The 20400-nt window shown below is 42.8% G+C and overlaps 1 protein-coding gene across 4 annotated transcripts in view; it reads left to right on the forward strand.

Annotated features, from left to right (window-relative positions):
* grik2 (glutamate receptor, ionotropic, kainate 2) overlaps window positions 1-20400 on the forward strand; it is a 351880-nt gene that overhangs the window by 241709 nt on the left and 89771 nt on the right. For all 4 annotated transcript variants that reach the window (XM_085472845.1, XM_085472848.1, XM_085472846.1 and 1 more), the window contains 2 exons: window positions 1367-1573; window positions 14924-15147. In XM_085472845.1, the coding sequence (XP_085328971.1) occupies window positions 1367-1573; window positions 14924-15147 (431 nt within the window). The remainder of the gene's footprint in view (window positions 1-1366; window positions 1574-14923; window positions 15148-20400) is intronic.

The raw sequence follows: 20400 nt of genomic DNA on the forward strand, positions 1-20400 counted from the left end.
TTATTTTACAGCCTTCTCTTACAAAATAAAGCACATCGATGCTGGTGGCAGAGCAAGTCAGCCACTAATCAGAAGGTTGGTGGTTTGATCCCAGGCTGCCTCCTGGCTGCAATTGTGTGAATGGGTGAATGACTGAATGTAGTGGAAAGCGCTTTGGGGTGCTTAGGGACTAAGTAAAGCGCTATACAAATGCAGGACATTTACCATTTTACCATTTAGCACAAGGGAACCAAGACACTAATCCAGAAATAAGAAAAATGGAGGAACAGACAGCGAAAGACGGAGAGAAGTAAAAAGTACAAATATTACACATTTAACAAAACACAAGATTGCAAAACTGAAATGCATGACAATAACAACTAAAAATTAAAAACAGAAGTTTAATTCTCAGTGATTTCCACACAGTCTATTTGAATCAAACAGGAACAAAAACAATCAACAAAAACAAAACTCAGTACTTGAAATTTTCGAACAACAATGAATAATAAAAAATAGTCAAATATATTACTAAGAATCCGAACTAGGAATCTAAAACAGCAAAACTGAAAACCCCAGGACCAAATCTAAGGAACGTGACAAACCATGTCAAAGCTATTAACAATTTTAAATGATTTTTTTTCAGTCATGCCACAGTTATCTGATAAATAACACCTGCTTGGTGATATATTTTGCGATTTATTTGTCTGCGAGAAACAAGAAATGAGGGATATGCTGCACGAATGAGCATCTAAGGCTAAAAAAGACAGATGGTGCATAAAGCAGAGGTGTAAAGAGGAGGAAGCAGGTGGAGGAGGAAACCGGGAGTGAGCTGTGGAGGGAGACGAGAAGGACATGGTGAAGGAGATGCTCAGTAGGCGGGAGGCAGAAAGGAAATGGTTTGAAAAAAGACAGCTTTCTCCAGCTGTTCATGTGAACACAGGGTATGTGCCAGCTCTTGCTCTCTCCTTTTTGTGTCTGTCTATCAGCATCTCTTATCTTATTGTTAAAGCATGTGGAACCCCGAAAGCTGAGCTTGTGCTCAACGCCAGTTTGACGTGCCCGAGAGATGCACACAGTAACTGATATGAGGGGATTATCTCTTATTATGGTCATGCCTCACTTTGTACCAACCACAACTCACATCACAGAACTGGGACGACTGGAAAACACACACACACACACACACACACACACACACACACACACACACACACACACACACACACACACACACACACACAGCAGCTTTATATATGCTTTACCAACCTGGGGAGTTTATGTTAGGGTTTGCATGGCTTACATATCAGATGACCTATACACTTTATCTGTAGGTAAAAGATGGAAAGTGCTGCTAAGACTCATTCCTCCTCCCTATTTTGCCCAACAGGAAGAACCATACGTGATGTTCAAGAAGTCTGACAAACCACTCTATGGAAACGACCGCTTTGAGGGCTACTGCATCGATCTACTCAGAGAGCTGGCCAACATCCTAGGCTTTACTTTCGAGGTCCGCCTGGTGGAAGATGGAAAATATGGTGTCCAGGATGAGAACACAGGCCAGTGGAATGGCATGGTCAAGGAGCTAATGGATCATGTGAGTTTCTGCATTATTATTCAATCATTATAAAAGTGGTTCAGTCAATCAGTCAATCAAATTTAGTGATGCATTTTATTTATGGAGAACTTTCAGTTACTTAACCCTCATTCTATTGACATATTTAACATAAATGGACTACCAGCTTGTAATTTACTGTATAAACAATAGCAAAATAATAATAATAGCAACTCTTACTTGTTCTCATGGCATTATTAGTTCTGTAAATATGCCATTTAAAGAAAAAAAGATTTTGCAAAGTTAAAGTTAATTTGCATGTTTCGTAAAACTAAACGTATACTTATCTAAAGTATAAACAATCTTGGAGCTTTTATCCCATGTACAATCTATATTATTACTTAAAAGCTTATTTAAGGGCCTTGTTTGTGATATCACTTAGTTTTTAGTCATTTTAACTAAACATTATTTGTATTTATATAATGAAACCAACTGGGGTCATAATGAGGCTAATATGAAATAACTGAAGTAAACACATAAACCTTAGTGACACTGTTGAAAGCTTTTTCCACATCTACAAACCACATGCAGACTGGTTGGGCAAACTCCCACACACCCTCAAACATACTGACCCTAACATACTATGGCCTTGTTCGTCCTTTAGTTGACTAACAGATGATCCAGTTACCCTGTGTTCTGTCTGTAATTGGAGCACATTTCCAGTTATCAGTTTCCAGTAATACAGAGGCACCATCCCAGAGCTCTACACAATATTGCAGAGGCCCACCCACCAACCCAGACATCAAACCACCAACCTTCTGATTAGTAGATGACCTGCTCTACCACCTGAGCTACAGCCACTCCAACCGTGATGGTCAGCCCTTGTCCTCAGACTCTGCTTCCTGTACAGAAGATGTTTCAGTGGGATGAATGAGGTCCTCAATATCTCCTTCCACTGCTCATCTACAGGTCTTTCTCAAAAAATTAGCATATTGTGATAAAGTGCATTATTTCCTGTAATGTACTGATAAACATTAGACTTTCACATATTTTAGATTCATTACACACAACTGAAGTAGTTCAAGCCTTTCATTGTTTTAATATTGATGATTTTGGCATACAGCTCATGAAAACCCAAAATCCCTATCTCAAAAAATTAGCATATCATGAAAAGGTTCTCTAAACGAGCTATTAACCTAACCATCTGAATCAACAAATTAACTCTAAACACCTGCAAAAGATTCCTGAGGCTTGTAAAAACTCCCAGCTTGGTTCATTACTCAAAACCACAATCATGGGTAAGACTGCCGACCTGACTGCTGTCCAGAAGGCCATCATTGACACCCTCAAGCAAGAGGGTAAGACACAGAAAGAAATTGCTGTTCCTAGAGTGCTGTATCAAGGCACCTCAGTGGGAAGTCTGTGGGAAGGAAAAAGTGTGGCAGAAAAGGCTGCACAACGAGAAGAGGTGACCGGACCCTGAGGAAGATTGTGGAGAAGGACCGATTCCAGACCTTGGGGGACCTGCGGAAGCAGTGGACTGAGTCTGGAGTAGAAACATCCAGAGCCACCGTGTACAGGCGTGTGCAGGAAATGGGCTACAGGTGCCGCATTTGAACCAGAAACAGCGGCAGAAGCGCCTGACCTGGGCTACAGAGAAGCAGCGCTGGACTGTTGCTCAGTGGTCCAAAGTACTGTTTTCGGATGAAAGCAACTTTTGCATGTCATTCGGAAATCAAGGTGCCAGAGTCTGGAGGAAGACTGGAGAGAGGGAAATGCCAAAATGCCTGAAGTCCAGTGTCAAGTACCCACAGTCAGTGATGGTCTGGGTGCCATGTCAGCTGCTGGTGTTGGTCCACTGTGTTTTATCAAGGGCAGGGTCAATGCAGCTATCAGGAGATTTTGGAGCACTTCATGCTTCCATCTGCTGAAAAGCTTTATTGAGATGAAGATTTCATTTTTCAGCACGACCTGGCACCTGCTCACAGTGCCAGAACCCCTGGTAACTGGTTTCCTGACCATGGTACTACTGTGCTCAATTGGCCTGCCAGCTCTCCTGACCTGAACCCCATAGAGAATCTGTGGGATATTGTGAAGAGAAAGTTGAGAGACGCAAGACCCAACACTCTGGATGAGCTTAAGGCCGCTATCGAAGCATCCTGGGCCTCCATAACACCTCAGCAGTGCCACAGGCTGGTTGCCTCCATGCCACGCTGCATTGAAGCAGTCATCTCTGCAAAAGGATTCCTGACCAAGTATTGAGTGCATAACTGAACATAATAATTTGAAGGTTGACTTTTTTGTATTAAAACACTTTTCTTTTATTGGTCGGACGTAATATGCTAATCTTTTGAGATAGGGATTTTGGGTTTTCATGAGCTGTATGCCAAAACCATCAATATTAAAACAATGAAAGGCTTGAACTACTTCAGTTGTGTGTAATGAATCTAAAATATGTGAAAGTCTAATGTTTATCAGTACATTACAGGAAATAATGCACTTTATCACAATATGCTAATTTGTTGAGAAGGACATGTATATCCTCAGCTGAAGTCAGCAGCGCCCCATCACTACTATACACAGTAAAAGTAGAGCGCTTGCCTGACGGTTGGCTAGAATCACTTTAAGGCAGACCAAAGGCATTGTTTGATGGCCTCACCGAGCTCCTCGCACACCCGAGATTTTACTTCTGCTACCACACAAACCACGAGCAATGCCTCCCACATGATAACCAAGCTGTAGTAGGACTTCTTCAGCTTGAAGGCTCCTTTATTCTCCAGTGCCCACTGTCTGGTTCATGGACTGACACCATGACAGGCATCAACCATCTTTGCGGCTGCATAATAGAATAGAATAGAATAGAATAGAATAGAATAATCCTGTAATTGTCCCACAAGGGGAAATTTGGGTGTAACAGCTGCCAAAAAGACACATATACAAACAAACAAACAGTACACAGGACACAGAACAGAAACATACACATTTTTTCTTACATATTTACATCAAGGACAGTGGTTACTATAAACAGAGTACTGTACAGTTATTAAATTAAATAAAATTAATTACAGATAAGAGGCAAACCCAGGTTGTAGTGCGAATCGGTTGGTTAAATTATTGCAGTTACAGCGCAGATGTAAACATCTGTGTTTGTTGGGAGCAGTTCTGATTGTACAGTCTGACAGCTGCAGGGAGGAAGGACCTGCGGAAACGCTCCTTCATGCATCGAGGACGCAGCAGTCTGTCACTGAAGCAGCTCTGCAGCAACATCTACATGCATGGGGTGGGAGACTCTGTCCATCAGAGATGTTATTTTGGCCACAGTCCTTCTGTCTCCCACCACCTGCACTGGGTCCAGGGTGCATCCCAGAACAGAGCTGGCCTTCCTGAGCAGCCTTAGCAATTGAGGTGCAGAACATGGTCCATTTGGATTCAGTGTCCCCATATGATGTGAAGGCATAGTGGCTCTACTCTGAGCCCCTCCCAAACTCCTCATCCCATGCTAAGGGAGAGCCCATCCACCCTTGAGAGAAAGCTTATTTTCACCCCTTGTATCTGTGATCTCATTCTTTTGCCTTTGAAAGAAGTTATAATATTGTTAATAACAAGATCATCCTGAACTTAATGGACTTATGGTGTTTATCAACAACGATGCTCCTTGCTCATAGGGGGTCATATGATTGTTGGGTTTTTCTCTGGATGTACTATTGTAGGGTCTACCTTACAATATAAAGTGCCTTTAGGCGACTGTTGTTGTGATTTGGGGCGGTATAAATAACACTGAAATGAATTAAATTGAATCTGAGAGACAGATGCCCTCCATACTTTTAAGATTAATCTTTAAACTTTCCTTTTTGATAAAAACTTATAACGAGGGCTAAGCTCTCCCTTAATTATGCTGCCATTGGCTCTGGCTGCTGAGGGACTTCCCATAATTCACTGGACATTTCTTGTTGACTCTGTTGCATGTGATTAGAGTTTGTCTTCTCTCTGCCATAGTTTGTGTTTGGTTCTTTCTCTCTGTGTTTGTCTTCCCTCACGCCTCAACCTTAATGGCAAATAGCTGCCTCAGTCTCTTTGTGTTAAATGGGAATTTTCCCTTCCCACTGTTGCCAAGTGCTTGGGTATTGTGAGATTATTATTTTTTAATGACGTAATATTTTACTTTACAATGTAAAGTACCTTGAAGAAACAGTTGTTTTGAGCTGGTACTATAAATTTAAATTGAACTGACGTGGGCCAGATTGGATTGTAGTCAGTTAAATAGTCAGTTGACGTTTTTGACAATAATTCATTGATTAGCTAAAATAAGTGGTTTGTTGATAAGATAAAAACGAATTTATCAAATGTAGGACAAGTGCCATAGCCAATCACTACATTGGGTGTTGTCTTTGCTTTTGTGACTTCTTTAAACTGTGGAATTCGTTTCACAGCCAAATGCTGGAAATAAGTTTCACTGAAGTGAGGAGTATTACAGACTCACCAAGAAGGAAAGTGAAGAATGAAAACAGAAAGAGAACAACAAGCCCAATTTGACAGGACAGTGATGCAAGAAGAGCATAGATTCATCTGTGAGTTGTTTCCCCTATAGAGCTTATTAAAAACATACACACAACCACCCACAATCTGCTCACAGTGTAGAGCATTACACCTAACAAAATCCCAGTTAGGATGAGCTGCATGGGCAGAAAAATGGAAGAGGCTGCTTGCCCAATAGTCAATATCTGACCTCATTAGAAGCAGCACCCATAAGGGGTCGAGGCTCCTTTAACTTATTCACAGCTCTCCTCTCTCCTCTGTTCTGCTTCTCTTCTTGATCAGTGCAGTGCGAGATTGTCGTGACAGATATTTTCATGGTCAAAGGGCCCATTTCTCTGCAAGTTGTGAGTCTTGTGCAAGCTTGAGTTAGACAGAAAGTGACTGCAGTAGACAGGGTCTCAAAAGACCAGGAAGTGTACGCTGAGAGAGAAGCTTACTTGAGGATGACGTGCTAAATTGAGCTGAACAAAGTAGAAAAGTCCAGTCAAATGAATTGAGACAAACTACTGATTTGATGTTCTAAAGTTTTATATTTAGAAATAAGTAGAAAACTTGTGGTATTTCTAGAGAAAACTTAATCTTATTAGGAAATAGTAATAGGAAAACAACTGAAGGCTTTTCAGTGAGTTTTTTGGACTTCCTGATAATAATGAATTACAGTCGTCCAGCCTGGAAGTAATAAATGCATGAACTAGTTTTTCAGCGTCACTCTGAGACAGGATATTTCTAACTTTAGAGATGTTGCGCAAATGGAAGAACACAGTCTTACATATTTGTTTAATATGTGCATTGAAGGACATTTCCTGGTCAAAAATGACTCCAAGGTTCCTCACAGTGTTACTGGAGGCCAAGGTAATGCCATCCAGAGTAAGAATCTAGTTAGATACCATATTTCTAGGCTTTTCAGGGCCGAGTACAATAACCTCAGTTTGATCTGAATTAAGAAGCAGAAAGTTAGCGGCCATCCAGGACTGGATAAAGGATTTCCTGCCTGGATAAAGGATTTCCTCACAAACCGGCCCCAGACTGTAAGGCTCGGCCCTCATCTCTCCTCCACTCGCACACTGAGCACCGGCTCCCTGTGTGCTGAGCCCCCTCCTGTATTCTCTCTACACCCACGACTGCAGTTCGACCCACAACAACAATCTCATCATCAAGTTTGCTGATGACACCACGGTAGTCGGACTCATCTCAAAGGGAGACGAGGCAGCCTACAGAGAGGAAGTCCTGAAGCTGGCAGCCTGGTGTTCAGAAAACAACCTGGCACTGAATACTAAGAAAACCAAAGAGCTCATTGTTGACTTGAGGAGACACAGCACTGGCGACCTGTAGCCCTGACCCCCATCGTAAGCAAATGCTTCGAGAAGCTGGTCAGGGACTTCATCTGCTCTGCACTACCCGACTCACTGGACCCTCTACAGTTCGCATACCGCCACAACAGGTCCACTGATGATGCCATAGCCCTGACACTACACACTGCCCTGTCACACCTGGAGAAGAGAGACACGTATGTGAGAATGCTGTTTGCAGATTACAGCTCAGCATTCAATACCATCGTTCCCTCGAAGCTGGACAGGAAACTGCAGGATCTAGGACTGAGCAGCTCCCTCTGCAGCTGGATCCTTAGCTTCCTGTCTGACAGACGCCAAGTGGTCAGACTGGGCAGCATCACCTCATCCCCCATCACACTGAACACTGGTGCTCCACAGGGGTGTACTGAGCCCTCTCCTGTACTCACTCTACACCTACGACTGCACGGCCACTAACAACTCCAACATCATTGTGAAGTTTGCGGAGGTGCAGAGAAGTACACACCCCCATCACCATCAACGGCGCTGCTGTGGAGAGAGTGAGCATCTTCCGGTTCCTTGGTGTACATCTGGCTGAGGATCTTACGTGGTCAGTACACACAAACAAAACAGTGAAGAAGGCGCAGCAGCGCCTCTTCTTTCTCAGGAGACTGAAAAGATTCGGCATGAGCCCCCGCATCCTCAGGACCTTCTATCACTGTGCCATTGAGAGCATCCTCACTGGATGCATCACCACCTGGTATGGCAACAGCACCGCCTACAACTGCAAAGCTCTCCAGCGAGTAGTGCGGTGCTCTGAACGGATAATTGGAGGTGAGCTTCCCTCCCTCCAAGACATCTACAGGAAGCGGTGCCTGAGGAAAGCGGGGAGGATCATCAAGGACTTCAGTCACCCCAGCCATAAACTGTTCAGACTGCTTCCATCAGGAAGGAGGTTCTGCAGCATCCGGTCCCGAACCAGCAGACTGAGAGACAGCTTCTTCCATCAGGCCATCAGACTGCTGAACACGTCATAGACACCTCAGCTTCACTACTGGAACTTTAACATTATGCACTCCATACTGTACAGTAATGCCACTGTTTTGCACATGTCTCAACTCTGTATATTTTATATATTTTATTTATTGTTTACTCTATTTAATTTGTAAAATATGTGTACACACACACACACACACACACACACACACACACGTAGAAAATATTTAGTATACACATCCAGAAATGCATATACTATTATATATTGTACATATATTTATTAGTTTCAGACAGTGTTGGGAAGGTTACTTTTAAAATGTATTCCGTTACAGAATACAGAATACATGCCCCAAAATGTATTCTGTAACGTATTCCGTTACGTTACTCAAAGACAGTAACGTATTCTGAATACTTTGGATTACTTAATATATTATCATGATTTTTACAACAACATGAATGTACTATTGCTGTGTGATTTATTACTATTACTGAAGGTCCGCGACTCCGAACTGTAGTAAAGGGACCTCTGACTAATACGGCGGGGTCCCTGTCGGCTCGTAGCCGAAAAATAGCTTTACTTTGTTGTGTGGGTCAACTTTTATTGACAGAGAGAGGCGTTGAAAGGCTCCAACGGAGCTTATTGTTTCAGAGGAAAACACGAACACGGTGTACAGTCGAGTCTTAATAGCTTACTTACAACTGGGCTCGTCAGGCACTCTTCTTGGCTGAAGTGGTTATTATTATATTTAGATGCTTCCAGCTCCCGTTTTTCCTCGATGACAACTCGTACCTTTCCACTCCCCCTTTTCTCCCTCCTCTCGCTCACAGATCCATAACGTGTATGGCAGTCCATTCTCCCTGCAACACGGACTACACTGCCCATGATGCTACATTCTTTAGAGCTATGCTTGTAGCATTCTGCCTGTTAGCTTAGCACAACAACAACAACGAAAGGCGCTCTCTCACCCAGGAAACACACAGTCGCAGAGAGAGAGAGAGAGCGTCACCCTGTAACCATGGCAACCGTAACGCTGCCGCCTGGAACAACAGAACGTAGCTGTCAAACAAACCCAAACAGTCCTGACCCGCGACAATATGAAACAGGAAAGTACCGCAGTGTAATCCATTTATTTCAACAAAGTAACTGTATTCTGAATACCACCTTTTTAAACGGTAACTGTAACGGAATACAGTTACTCATATTTTGTATTTTAAATACGTAACGGCGGTACATGTATTCCGTTACTCCCCAACACTGGTTTCAGATGTAGCCATTCTTGTATTTTGCTTGTTTACATTATTGTATTTTGCACAACTCTGTTGCTTGTGAAGCTCGCACACAAGAATTTCACTCACATGTGCTGTACCAATGTACCTGCACATGTGATGTGACAATAAAAGTGATTTGATTTGATTTGATTTGATTTGACTTGGCCCCCCTCTACATCAACGGGGAGTGTGTGGAGAGGGTCCACACTTTCCGGTTCCTTGGTGTCCTCATCTCTGCTGACATCTCCTGGACAGGAAACATCTCAGCGGTCATCAAGAAGAACCAACAGCAGCTGCACTTCCTGAGAGTCCTCAGGAAGTACAAGCTGAACTCCAACCTGCTGTTGACCTTCTACCGCTCGTCCATTGAGAGCCTGCTAACCTACTGCATCACGGTATGGTACGGCAGCTGCACCAAAGCAGATAGAGTGAGGCTTCAGAGTGTGGTCAAGACAGCACAAAAGATCATCGGCTGCCCTCTCCCGTCCCTGATGGACATTTATTCCTCCCGCTGCCTCAGCAGAGCAGCAAACATCATCAAGGACAGCTCCCACCCTGGCCAAGTTCAGCCTGCTTCCCTCAGGGAAGCGCCACAGGTGCATCAGCACAAAAACCCACAGACTCAAAAACAGTTTCTTCCCCAAAGCGATAACCACCCTGAACTCACACATGCATAACACAGCCCCCCACTTCCCACTTCCTCTATGGGCCACCACTGTGCAATACCAATTCCATGTGCAATAACTCAACTGTATATACATAACACTATTTATTACATATTACTTACGTCTTGTATATTGTACATTTTATAACCACAAACACCCAGCACGCCCCTGCGGGCGGTTTATCCTTCAAGCTCGGGTCCTCTACCAGAGGCCTGGGAGCTTGAGGGTCCTGCGCAGTATCTTAGCTGTTCCCAGGACTGCGCTCTTCTGGACAGAGATCTCCGATGTTATTCCCGGGATCTGCTGGAGCCACTCGCCTAGCTTGGGAGTCACCGCACCTAGTGCTCCGATTACCACGGGGACCACCGTTACCTTCACCCTCCACATCCTCTGGAGCTCTTCTCTGAGCCCTTGGTATTTCTCCAGCTTCTCGTGTTCCTTCTTCCTGATATTGCTGTCATTCGGAACCGCTACATCGATCACTACGGCCGTCTTCTTCTGTTTGTCTACCACCACTATGTCCGGTTGGTTAGCCACCACCATTTTGTCCGTCTGTATCTGGAAGTCCCACAGGATCTTAGCTCGGTCATTCTCCACCACCCTTGGGGGCATCTCCCATTTTGACCTCGGGACTTCCAGGTTATACTCGGCACAGATGTTCCTGTACACTATGCCGGCCACTTGGTTATGGCGTTCCATGTATGCCTTGCCTGCTAGCATCTTGCACCCTGCACATTATTACATCCATACAATATTGATTGTAAATAAGGTTAGCACGTTGTTAAAGCAGGCCATACAAAAGGCGTCATATGTTATATAATGTGCCACCGGCAGATAGAGGAGGTGGCTGATATCCAGAAATCCTACCAGTGGCTGGACAAAGCTGGACTGAAAGACAGCACAGAGGCACTAATCATGGCAGCACAAGAACAAGCTCTGAGCACAAGATCCATAGAGGCTGGGGTCTATCACACCAGGCAAGACCCCAGGTGCAGGCTGTGTAAAGATGCCCCAGAGACAATCCAGCACATAACAGCAGGGTGCAAGATGCTAGCAGGCAAGGCATACATGGAACGCCATAACCAAGTGGCCGGCATAGTGTACAGGAACATCTGTGCCGAGTATAACCTGGAAGTCCCGAGGTCAAAATGGGAGATGCCCCCAAGGGTGGTGGAGAATGACCGAGCTAAGATCCTGTGGGACTTCCAGATACAGACGGACAAAATGGTGGTGGCTAACCAACCGGACATAGTGGTGGTAGACAAACAGAAGAAGACGGCCGTAGTGATCGATGTAGCGGTTCCGAATGACAGCAATATCAGGAAGAAGGAACACGAGAAGCTGGAGAAATACCAAGGGCTCAGAGAAGAGCTCGAGAGGATGTGGAGGGTGAAGGTAACGGTGGTCCCCGTGGTAATCGGAGCACTAGGTGCGGTGACTCCCAAGCTAGGCGAGTGGCTCCAGCAGATCCCGGGAACAACATCGGAGATCTCTGTCCAGAAGAGCGCAGTCCTGGGAACAGCTAAGATACTGCGCAGGACCCTCAAGCTCCCAGGCCTCTGGTAGAGGACCCGAGCTTGAAGGATAAACCGCCCGCAGGGGCGTGCTGGGTGTTTTATATATATATATATATATATATATATATATATATATATATGACGCCTTTTGTTTTTGCTCCCATTCCCCATGGGATGGACGTAGAGACCTAAAATTCATTCCAGATACACAATATAACCATCCCTCCCAAACAGTGGTCACAAATCAGTCCAAATGTGTGGTAGTGGGCACATCTGCTATATTGAGATAATCCATCCCACCTCACAGGTGTGCCACATCAGGATGCTGATCTGACATCATGAGTAGTGCACAGGTGTACCTAAGACTGCCCACAACAAAAGGCCACCCTGGAATGTGCAGTTTTGTCTCACAGCAAAATGCCACAGATGCCACAAGCAATGAGGGAGCGTGCAATTGGCATGCTGACAGCAGGAATGTCAACCAGATCTGTCGCCCGTGCATTGAATGTTCATTTCTCAACCATAAGCCGTCTCCACAGGCGTTTCAGAGAATATGGCAGCACATCCAACCGGCCTCACAACCGCAGACCTCGTGTAACCACACCAGCCCAGGACCTCCACATCCAGCAGGTTCACCTCCAAGATCGTCTGAGACCAGCCACCCAGACAGCTGCTGGAACAATTGGTTTGCACAACCAAACAATTTCTGCACAAACTGTCAGAAACCGTCTCAGGGACGCTCAACTGCATGCCCGTCGTCCTCATCGGGGTCTTGACCTGACTCCAGCTCGTCGCCGTAACAGACTTGTGTGGGCAAATGCTCACATTCGATGGCGTCTGGCACGTTGGGGAGGTGTGCGCTTCACGGATGAATCATGGTTCACATTATTCAGGGCAGATGGCAGCTGAGAATGTCCCAGTTCTTGCATGGCCAGCATACTCACCGGACATGTCACCCATTGAGCATGTTCGGGATGTGCTTGACCGGCGTATACGACAGCGTGTACCAGTTCCCACGAATATCCAACAACCTCGCACAGCCATTGAAGTGGAGTGGACCAACATTCCACAGGCCACAATTGACAATCTGATAGACTCCATGCGACGATGTGTTGCACTGCATGAGGCAAATGGTGGTCACACCAGATACTGACCGGTTCTGGGTCCCCAGACCCCCAATAGTGCAAAAAACTGCACATTCCAGGGTGGCCTTTTGTTGTGGGCAGTCTGAGGTACACCTGTGCACTACTCATGATGTCAGATCAGCATCCTGATGTGGCACACCTGTGAGGTGGGATGGATTATCTCAATATAGCAGATGTGCCCACTACCACACATTTGGACTGATTTGTGACCACTGTTTGGGAGGGATGGTTATATTGTGTATCTGGAATGAATTTTAGGTCTCTACGTCCATCCCATGGAGAATGGGAGCAAAAACAATAGTGTTGCGTTTATATTTTTGTTCAGTGTATATATATATATATATATATATATATATATATATGTGTGTGTGTGTGTGTGTGTTTTTCCCTATGTTAATACTGTCCATATGTACATAGCGCTGCAGAACTGTACCCCCCCCAGCATGTTTACACTGAGTAGGAGATGCTCTGTATCTCATTGTACAACTGTATAGTGACAATAAAGGCATTCTATTCTATTCTATCCTATTCTATTCTATTCTATTTATGTCTTTAAGACATTCCTGCAGTTTAACTAGTTGGTGTGTGTTATCTGGCTTCATGGACAGATAGAGCTGGGTGTCATCTGCATAGCAGTGTAAATGTATGCTATGTCTTCTAATGATGCTGCCTAAGGGAAGCATGTATAATGTAAACAGAATTGGTCCTAGCACTGAACCCTGTGGAACTCCATAATTAACCTCAGTGTGTTTTTATTTGTTGTTACCTGGCCCTTACTAAGAGATTCAGATTTTTCAGAATTTATCTGATGTAGCGCTTGGCTCAATAATTATTACAAAATAATTATTGTGTCATTTGAACATCCATGTAGATGCTGAAAATGAGAGCATCAACATGTCACTTCATCTGTTATTAAACTCAGTTGGCTTCCCTCAAAATGTGAAAGAACCCACCAAAATGCACAGAAAGTGGAGGTTACCTCATTTGAGTCAGCCAGCCGAGTCAAAAGCACAGAAAAGACGACGAGGGAAACAATATCAGCATCCTCCAATTGTAAAACCATTCCTTGTCGTCTTAAAGTTGCCCCTCGAGAGGATCTTTTGTTCATTTTTCACTTAATACGTGATTATTTCAGTATTTACTGATATCTCACTAATGTTTAATAGTGAGCAGTTTTTGATTGATTTGCAGTGAAACTTCAGGTACACAGAAACCATGGGACCAAAATATTCTCTAGAACATAACAGAGCCTCCGGTTTTGCTGTTTTGTTTGATTTTGTTTGTTGTTGTTTTTAAATAGTGTGATTGGATTCACAGATGCATGTTATCATAGACTTCCATCTATCAGCAGTGAGCTCAGTCTATTTATCCTTAAGTGGCAACCTTCATAATACAAAAAGGATATATCTTTGAGGAATGAGCTACTTGACCTTGCTGTGGATGTTTAGAATTTAGAGTCACAATGCAGCCTGAGATTTATGAACTGTCAACACCAACATAGCTTTCACCTAAGATGTAGTGGTGTGATTTTCCTATTTCTGTAGCACATTTGCTGTCTAAGAATGGTTTCCAAACAATGTAATATATGTAAACTTTGGAAACAAGCATTAATATTTTGATTAAAAAAATAAATCAATAATGATATTTTTATAAGCTAACATGTTGCAGCATCTTAACCAAGTGTCCTCACATCCGCAGCGTCTTTATTTTGTCTACACTGACACAGGAGGAAGCAGACAGAGGAAATAACTGAATGTTTTGATTTAGTTTCCAGAAAGCAAAAGGTGAATTTAATTATGGAGGTGTTCTTGATGGGTGGAAAGATAAAGAGGGTTTTAAATTTCTAGCTAAGTGCCTCAAGACAGACTCTGTAGTGTGTAAAGACCCTGTTTGCTTAATTTGATTGCCTCTACGTTCCTCCCGTACCCATAACTTATAGCCTATTCCTCTTTCCTTTTATGTTTCCTATTGACAGAAAGCTGATCTTGCAGTGGCTCCGCTCACCATCACATATGTGCGCGAGAAGGTTATCGACTTCTCCAAGCCCTTCATGACGCTGGGTATAAGTATACTGTACCGCAAGCCCAACGGGACCAACCCTGGGGTCTTCTCCTTCCTCAACCCCCTCTCGCCTGATATCTGGATGTATATTCTGCTGGCTTACTTGGGTGTCAGTTGTGTGCTGTTTGTCATAGCCAGGTAACATGTTACTAAAGTGATTCAAATGATTGTAGCTTCACACACAGTCACACACACAGTTAGCTACAACTGCTCAGTCTTGTCCCACTAACGAGATCATGTCTGTAATTACAGAATGGAGAGCATGCAGTCACTTAGAAGGAGTGCTCACACTAATCAGTGGTCAAAGTTTGGACTTGACATCATTGCTGTGTAACGTGTTTAATACAGTTTAACCAGCAAGGATCATATCGATGCTGGTACACGGGTACCACTGTTAGACATTTGTAACAAAATGTTTCCCCTCACACTGTCATTTAATGTGGCTGCTAGTCTATAAGTGGCCTGGATCTGCTCACACTGATGCCAGTACATAAGTTTCAAACACACACAGAACCACTTCAGAAAGGAAAGCTGTACGTTGATCAGCCTGTGTGCATGTGTCTGAGAGGGTGGCAAAGAGATTGTGCATTCATATATGTGCATATGTGTGATGTGTCGAGCTAGATGTGAAGGCTGCTGCCCTCTCCCACCTTTCCCTCACTCTCCCCAGTGTCTCGCAGATCATGTAGTATTTGCTTTTCTCTTAATTCCTTCACCTTGCTTCAAATGTGACAATTTCTTAGCTAGTTTTGTCTCATATTTTCCAGTTACAACCCATAACAGTTTCAGTCGAATCTGATGACAAGCTCATCTGTAGTTTCTCTGCTGCCTCTGCTCCATCGCTGAATATGTAAAAAGCAAGAACTAGTTTAATCTTTTCTAACCAGACAGAGATCCTAGGTGTTGTTCCTGAGATCCAGAGGAGCTGCTGGAGCCACTCACTCAGCTTGGGGGTCAATGAACCAACTGCTCCAATCACTTTTGCCTTCACCCTCCACATCTGCTGATGCTCTTTTCTCAGACCTTGGTACTTCTGGAGTTTCTTGTGCTCCTTTTTCCTGATGGTGCTCTCACTCGGTGCAGCTGCATGTATCACCACAGATGTGCTGGATTGTATCAGGGGCATCTCTGCACAGCCTCTTGCCTGGTGCAACACTTGGTAGACCCAAGCCTTTCTTGATCTTGTGCTTGTTCTGTGCTCATGGATGATCTTTGTTTCGGCCTTCTTCTTTCCACTTAGGGTACAGTGCCGAGGTACTGAATTTGGGGTGAAACCCTCTGTGCATGGTAAGGAGCTTCCTTGTCTTAGTGTCAGTGGCTTCTATCTCCTCTTTTGTCCATCTTATTATCCCAGGAGAATATCAGATAGCTGGCAGCCTGTAGGGGTTGATAGCCCAGATGTTGTTCTTCCCATTCAGCTGATTCCTCAGGCTTTCCTAGCAGCCTCTTCATGGAACTCATTTGCCTGTAGGATTCCTAGTTACTTGAAGCTGTCCTTGATATCTGCAATGTTACCTTCTGGTAGTGCAGTTCCCTCGGTTCTGACTACTTTCCTTCTCTTAGTTACCATCCGACTACATTTCTCCAAATGATATTCAGATTGTTCCATTCCGTAGTCGGTATCCGTAGCCACTCTTCTAAATTATCTCACTTCGGGGATTCAGGCCTATGCCGAACAGCTGTGGGGACAGAGCATCTCCAAAATACGACCTTGATGGTGACTTGTGCAGCTGGCTTGAAGTTGGCCTCCAGTGTTGTTATTGAACTTGCTGAACTATCAAACAGTTTTAGAACTTTTTGGATTGTTACAAATCCTGAAATCACATTTATGATACAGAATAATTTGTTAATTTGTGGATTTCTTTCGTAAAATAATCTTTTATAACTGAACACTTGAAAATTAAAATAAAATACAGTTCTGTACTGTGAAAGCCTGATGTGGACCCAGTGCAGGCTGCAGTCCTTTGGTCTCTTCTCCTTAGTGCTCTACTCGATGAATGTCTTAAAAATTGATTTTTTTGACTTGTGTTTTAAAGGAAGTTTATCTTTAACAATGCTGTGCAGCTCTACCTGATTTAGTAGCTGTAATTTAGACACACACGTAAGTAAGTAATAATGTCTGAGATACAAGCGACATATGATACTTATGCAGCAGGTAATTTAGATAATTTAGGACTACTTAACACAATAATACACACAGTGGGATCACAGACATATCGTTTTCAAATCCTTGTAATGTATTACTTAAATTCTTCTATTTTTGCATGACATAAACTGACAGTAGCTCAAATTTAAAGAAAGATTGGTCATGATATATTAAATTTGTGTTCCAACCCGATATCACGGCAAAGCGTGTATTAGACATGCTGGTGCACCATGCGGTCGTCAGCCTCTCTTATGCATGAAAAGGACACGCATGCTTAGGTTGCAGTAAGCTGTAGTACCAGCAGAGGGAGATATTTTATTTCAAGCCAACAGGAAATAGTCATGGGAAATGTTTAAAGAGACTACTAACACATTTCTATCTAAATACACATCAGTGTCTTTACATGTAAATGTAGTGTGTATTTGTCTAAACAGATTATTTCAAAGACTGAAGTTGGCCAGTGCTCTTTGAAGGTTCACCAGTTTGATCTGGTTGATTGTCCTCGTGGTTGCTATTTGGAGCCCGGTGAAGTAAAAAGAGAAAGGGAAGTTTGTGTTAACTGTAAAACTTTTGGGAGACACACCAGCCTTCTTGCACCTTGTTCCAGGACCCAACAGTTTTACCGTTAATAAACGTGTTTTCCAATGTTACTGGCGTTATGATCACACAAGAGAATATAAAGCAGCAACTGTCATCTAAGTTGGCTCAGAATATGCACCTATCTGTATTTATTATTACAGTAAGCATGTGCTTGGTAAGTGTATAAATGTCCCCCTCACTTTATTCCGTCTTTTCTCCTGTGTACACAACTGCATGCTGGGCTACAGCTGCATGGTTTGGCTGTAGACTGTAGGACGTTCGAGTCTTACAAAACTTTGTGAAATGGGAAATTGACAAGAAATAATATGTAGAGTGAACAGAAAATTTTGGGAATGTGTCCCAATTATGTGATTTAAAAAAATATGTGTTTATTGAACACTATTAATTATTATGTTAGTTTATTGTAATCGATCAGCCACAACAGCATAATTGGTGAAAGGTAAATTAAAGTTCACCATCCATTTATTCAAAAATGAATAAATAAACAAATTCATTTCTCTTGACAAAACTAACCTTACCCAGCTAATATAACACACAATGGCTACATTGTGTGTTATATTAGCTGGGCCATGCTACCCCGTGGGGGAAGCATGGCCAGGTTAAGCTGGATAAGCTGCCAAGCAAAACTCTCCCTCCCTGTGCATCTCTGCTGCATCCTTCCTTATGCACTACCCCAGTAAAGAAAAGAGCAGAGAAGTCATAAACAGCAACAGATATGATATATCATTAGTCAGATACAGCACAATAAGAGAAGCTGGGTTGGACCTACACTGTGTCAGCTGAGCAACCAGAGAGGGCTGGCACTGAGATCAGCTGATCTGCTAGCGTCCTAGTTGGGTTCAACTGTGGGGTGTGCCTGAGTTCATGGCATCCCCAATACATGTAGTTTTAATGTTGTGGTTGATTGGTGACTATTTTGAATGTCTTCTCCCCCACTTTCTGCTTTCTGTAGTATATAGTCATTTACATGAGTTTTGCTTCCTTTATTTGTTTTAGATTATTTCTTAATGTGATTTGTGTCTTTACATCAATTCAAATGAGGTAAGGATACTTTTTGGCTGCACCCCTTTCAGCGGTTAGTTTTTCACATTTGATTTGCCAGAGTTTTGTGCTGGAAGCTGTTATTGACTCAGTTCCTACGGGGGTAACCATACAAATGAGGTAAATGTCATTTACTTTAGATTCTTACCACACGATTTGAGAAGACGTGTTGATCCAGTTGATCTAAGTAGCTCACAGACTCATTCAAATAGGGAATAGTGAAAAGGGAAAAACATATTGGAATTATATCCATAATATTGCCCTTACTGATGTTTTTAATTTGTACTATAAAAGTTATATTTGGTACTATAAAAAAAACTGAAACAAACAGAAATGTACATGTCACCTTTGTGTAGCTCATTCAACTCTCTGCGTTAGCTGTGGATTTTGATTGGAAATGTAAATCGACTGGTGCTCGTGGACATTTATCTGTTAAATGATGAGATGACACACATTTCAGTCAACACTGTAAAACACAGGGTCTTAACAGGCAAAATATTACAAGCAAGACCCACAGCTGAGTTTCATTGCGAATATATATTTGTGTGTGTATGTGTGCACACTTATCACACTTATACATCAAAGCAAAGATCCGACTGTTACTTATACTTGTGGGGACCAACAGTTCCTTCCAGGCCCCACAAGTTTGGAGGCTCTCTGAGGCTCAAAATCTGGGTTTAGTGTCAGGTTATAATTAGTTTAGACTAAGGGTTCATGTTGATGGTTAGGGTAAGCAGCTAGGCAAAGCATCATGTCAACTGGATGTCCTCACTCAGATATAAAAAGCAAGTTGTGTGTGTGTGTGTGTGTGTGTGTGTGTGTGTGTGTGTGTGTGTGAGAGAGTGAGAGAGAGAGAGGAAGAGAGAGCCTACACATTACCAGTGTTGGGCAAGTTACTTTGAAAAAGTAATTAATTATAGTTACTAATTACTTCTTCAAAACAGTAACTGAGTTACAAGATTCTAAAAGTAATTAATTACTTGAAAAGTAACTATTGCGTTACTTAAACAAAAGGTTTAACCCTGGGGTCCAGGGTATAATCGGCCATTTTTGACCACTTCTGATGTTTCCTCTACATTTCACCTTTCACCTACATTTCCTTTGTCTTGTTTGGTTCATTCTTTTCAGCACAACCTCACGTGTCTGAATTTAGTCATGTTTTCATTTTGACAAACTGTATTAACACAACTGATCTAAAATCAGACAAAAAACATAAAATCAGAGTAGAAAGTTATATTTTTTACTGTAACAGCCACAAACATGTTTATTGAATCATATTTCTTTAAATGTAAATATAAATTGTCAATTTTAAAATCATATTCACAAGTTTTGCAAACAACAAAATTACTTGCAGCCATTTATATTTTACCCTTTTTTTTATAACCACTTCAAACTGTTTACAGAACAATCAGCTGTTCTTCAATAAGATGCCACACAAGTTATTTGTACCACTGCAAATATTTCTGTCCACTATAAAGGAAACATCACAGCCTGATACCTGCAGGTCTGACAGCAGCAGGTGTGTCACTCCTGTTTCTACCTGGAGACAGCAGTCGCCTCATTGTTCTGACACACGACACAGAACTATCCACAACACTACACAC

Source organism: Copadichromis virginalis, linkage group LG11 (genome assembly GCF_057382275.1).
Source record: "Copadichromis virginalis isolate Kocher_CV1m ecotype Utaka linkage group LG11, C_Virginalis_male_GT1.1, whole genome shotgun sequence".
In the NCBI taxonomy this organism is placed as follows: Eukaryota; Metazoa; Chordata; class Actinopteri; order Cichliformes; family Cichlidae; genus Copadichromis; species Copadichromis virginalis.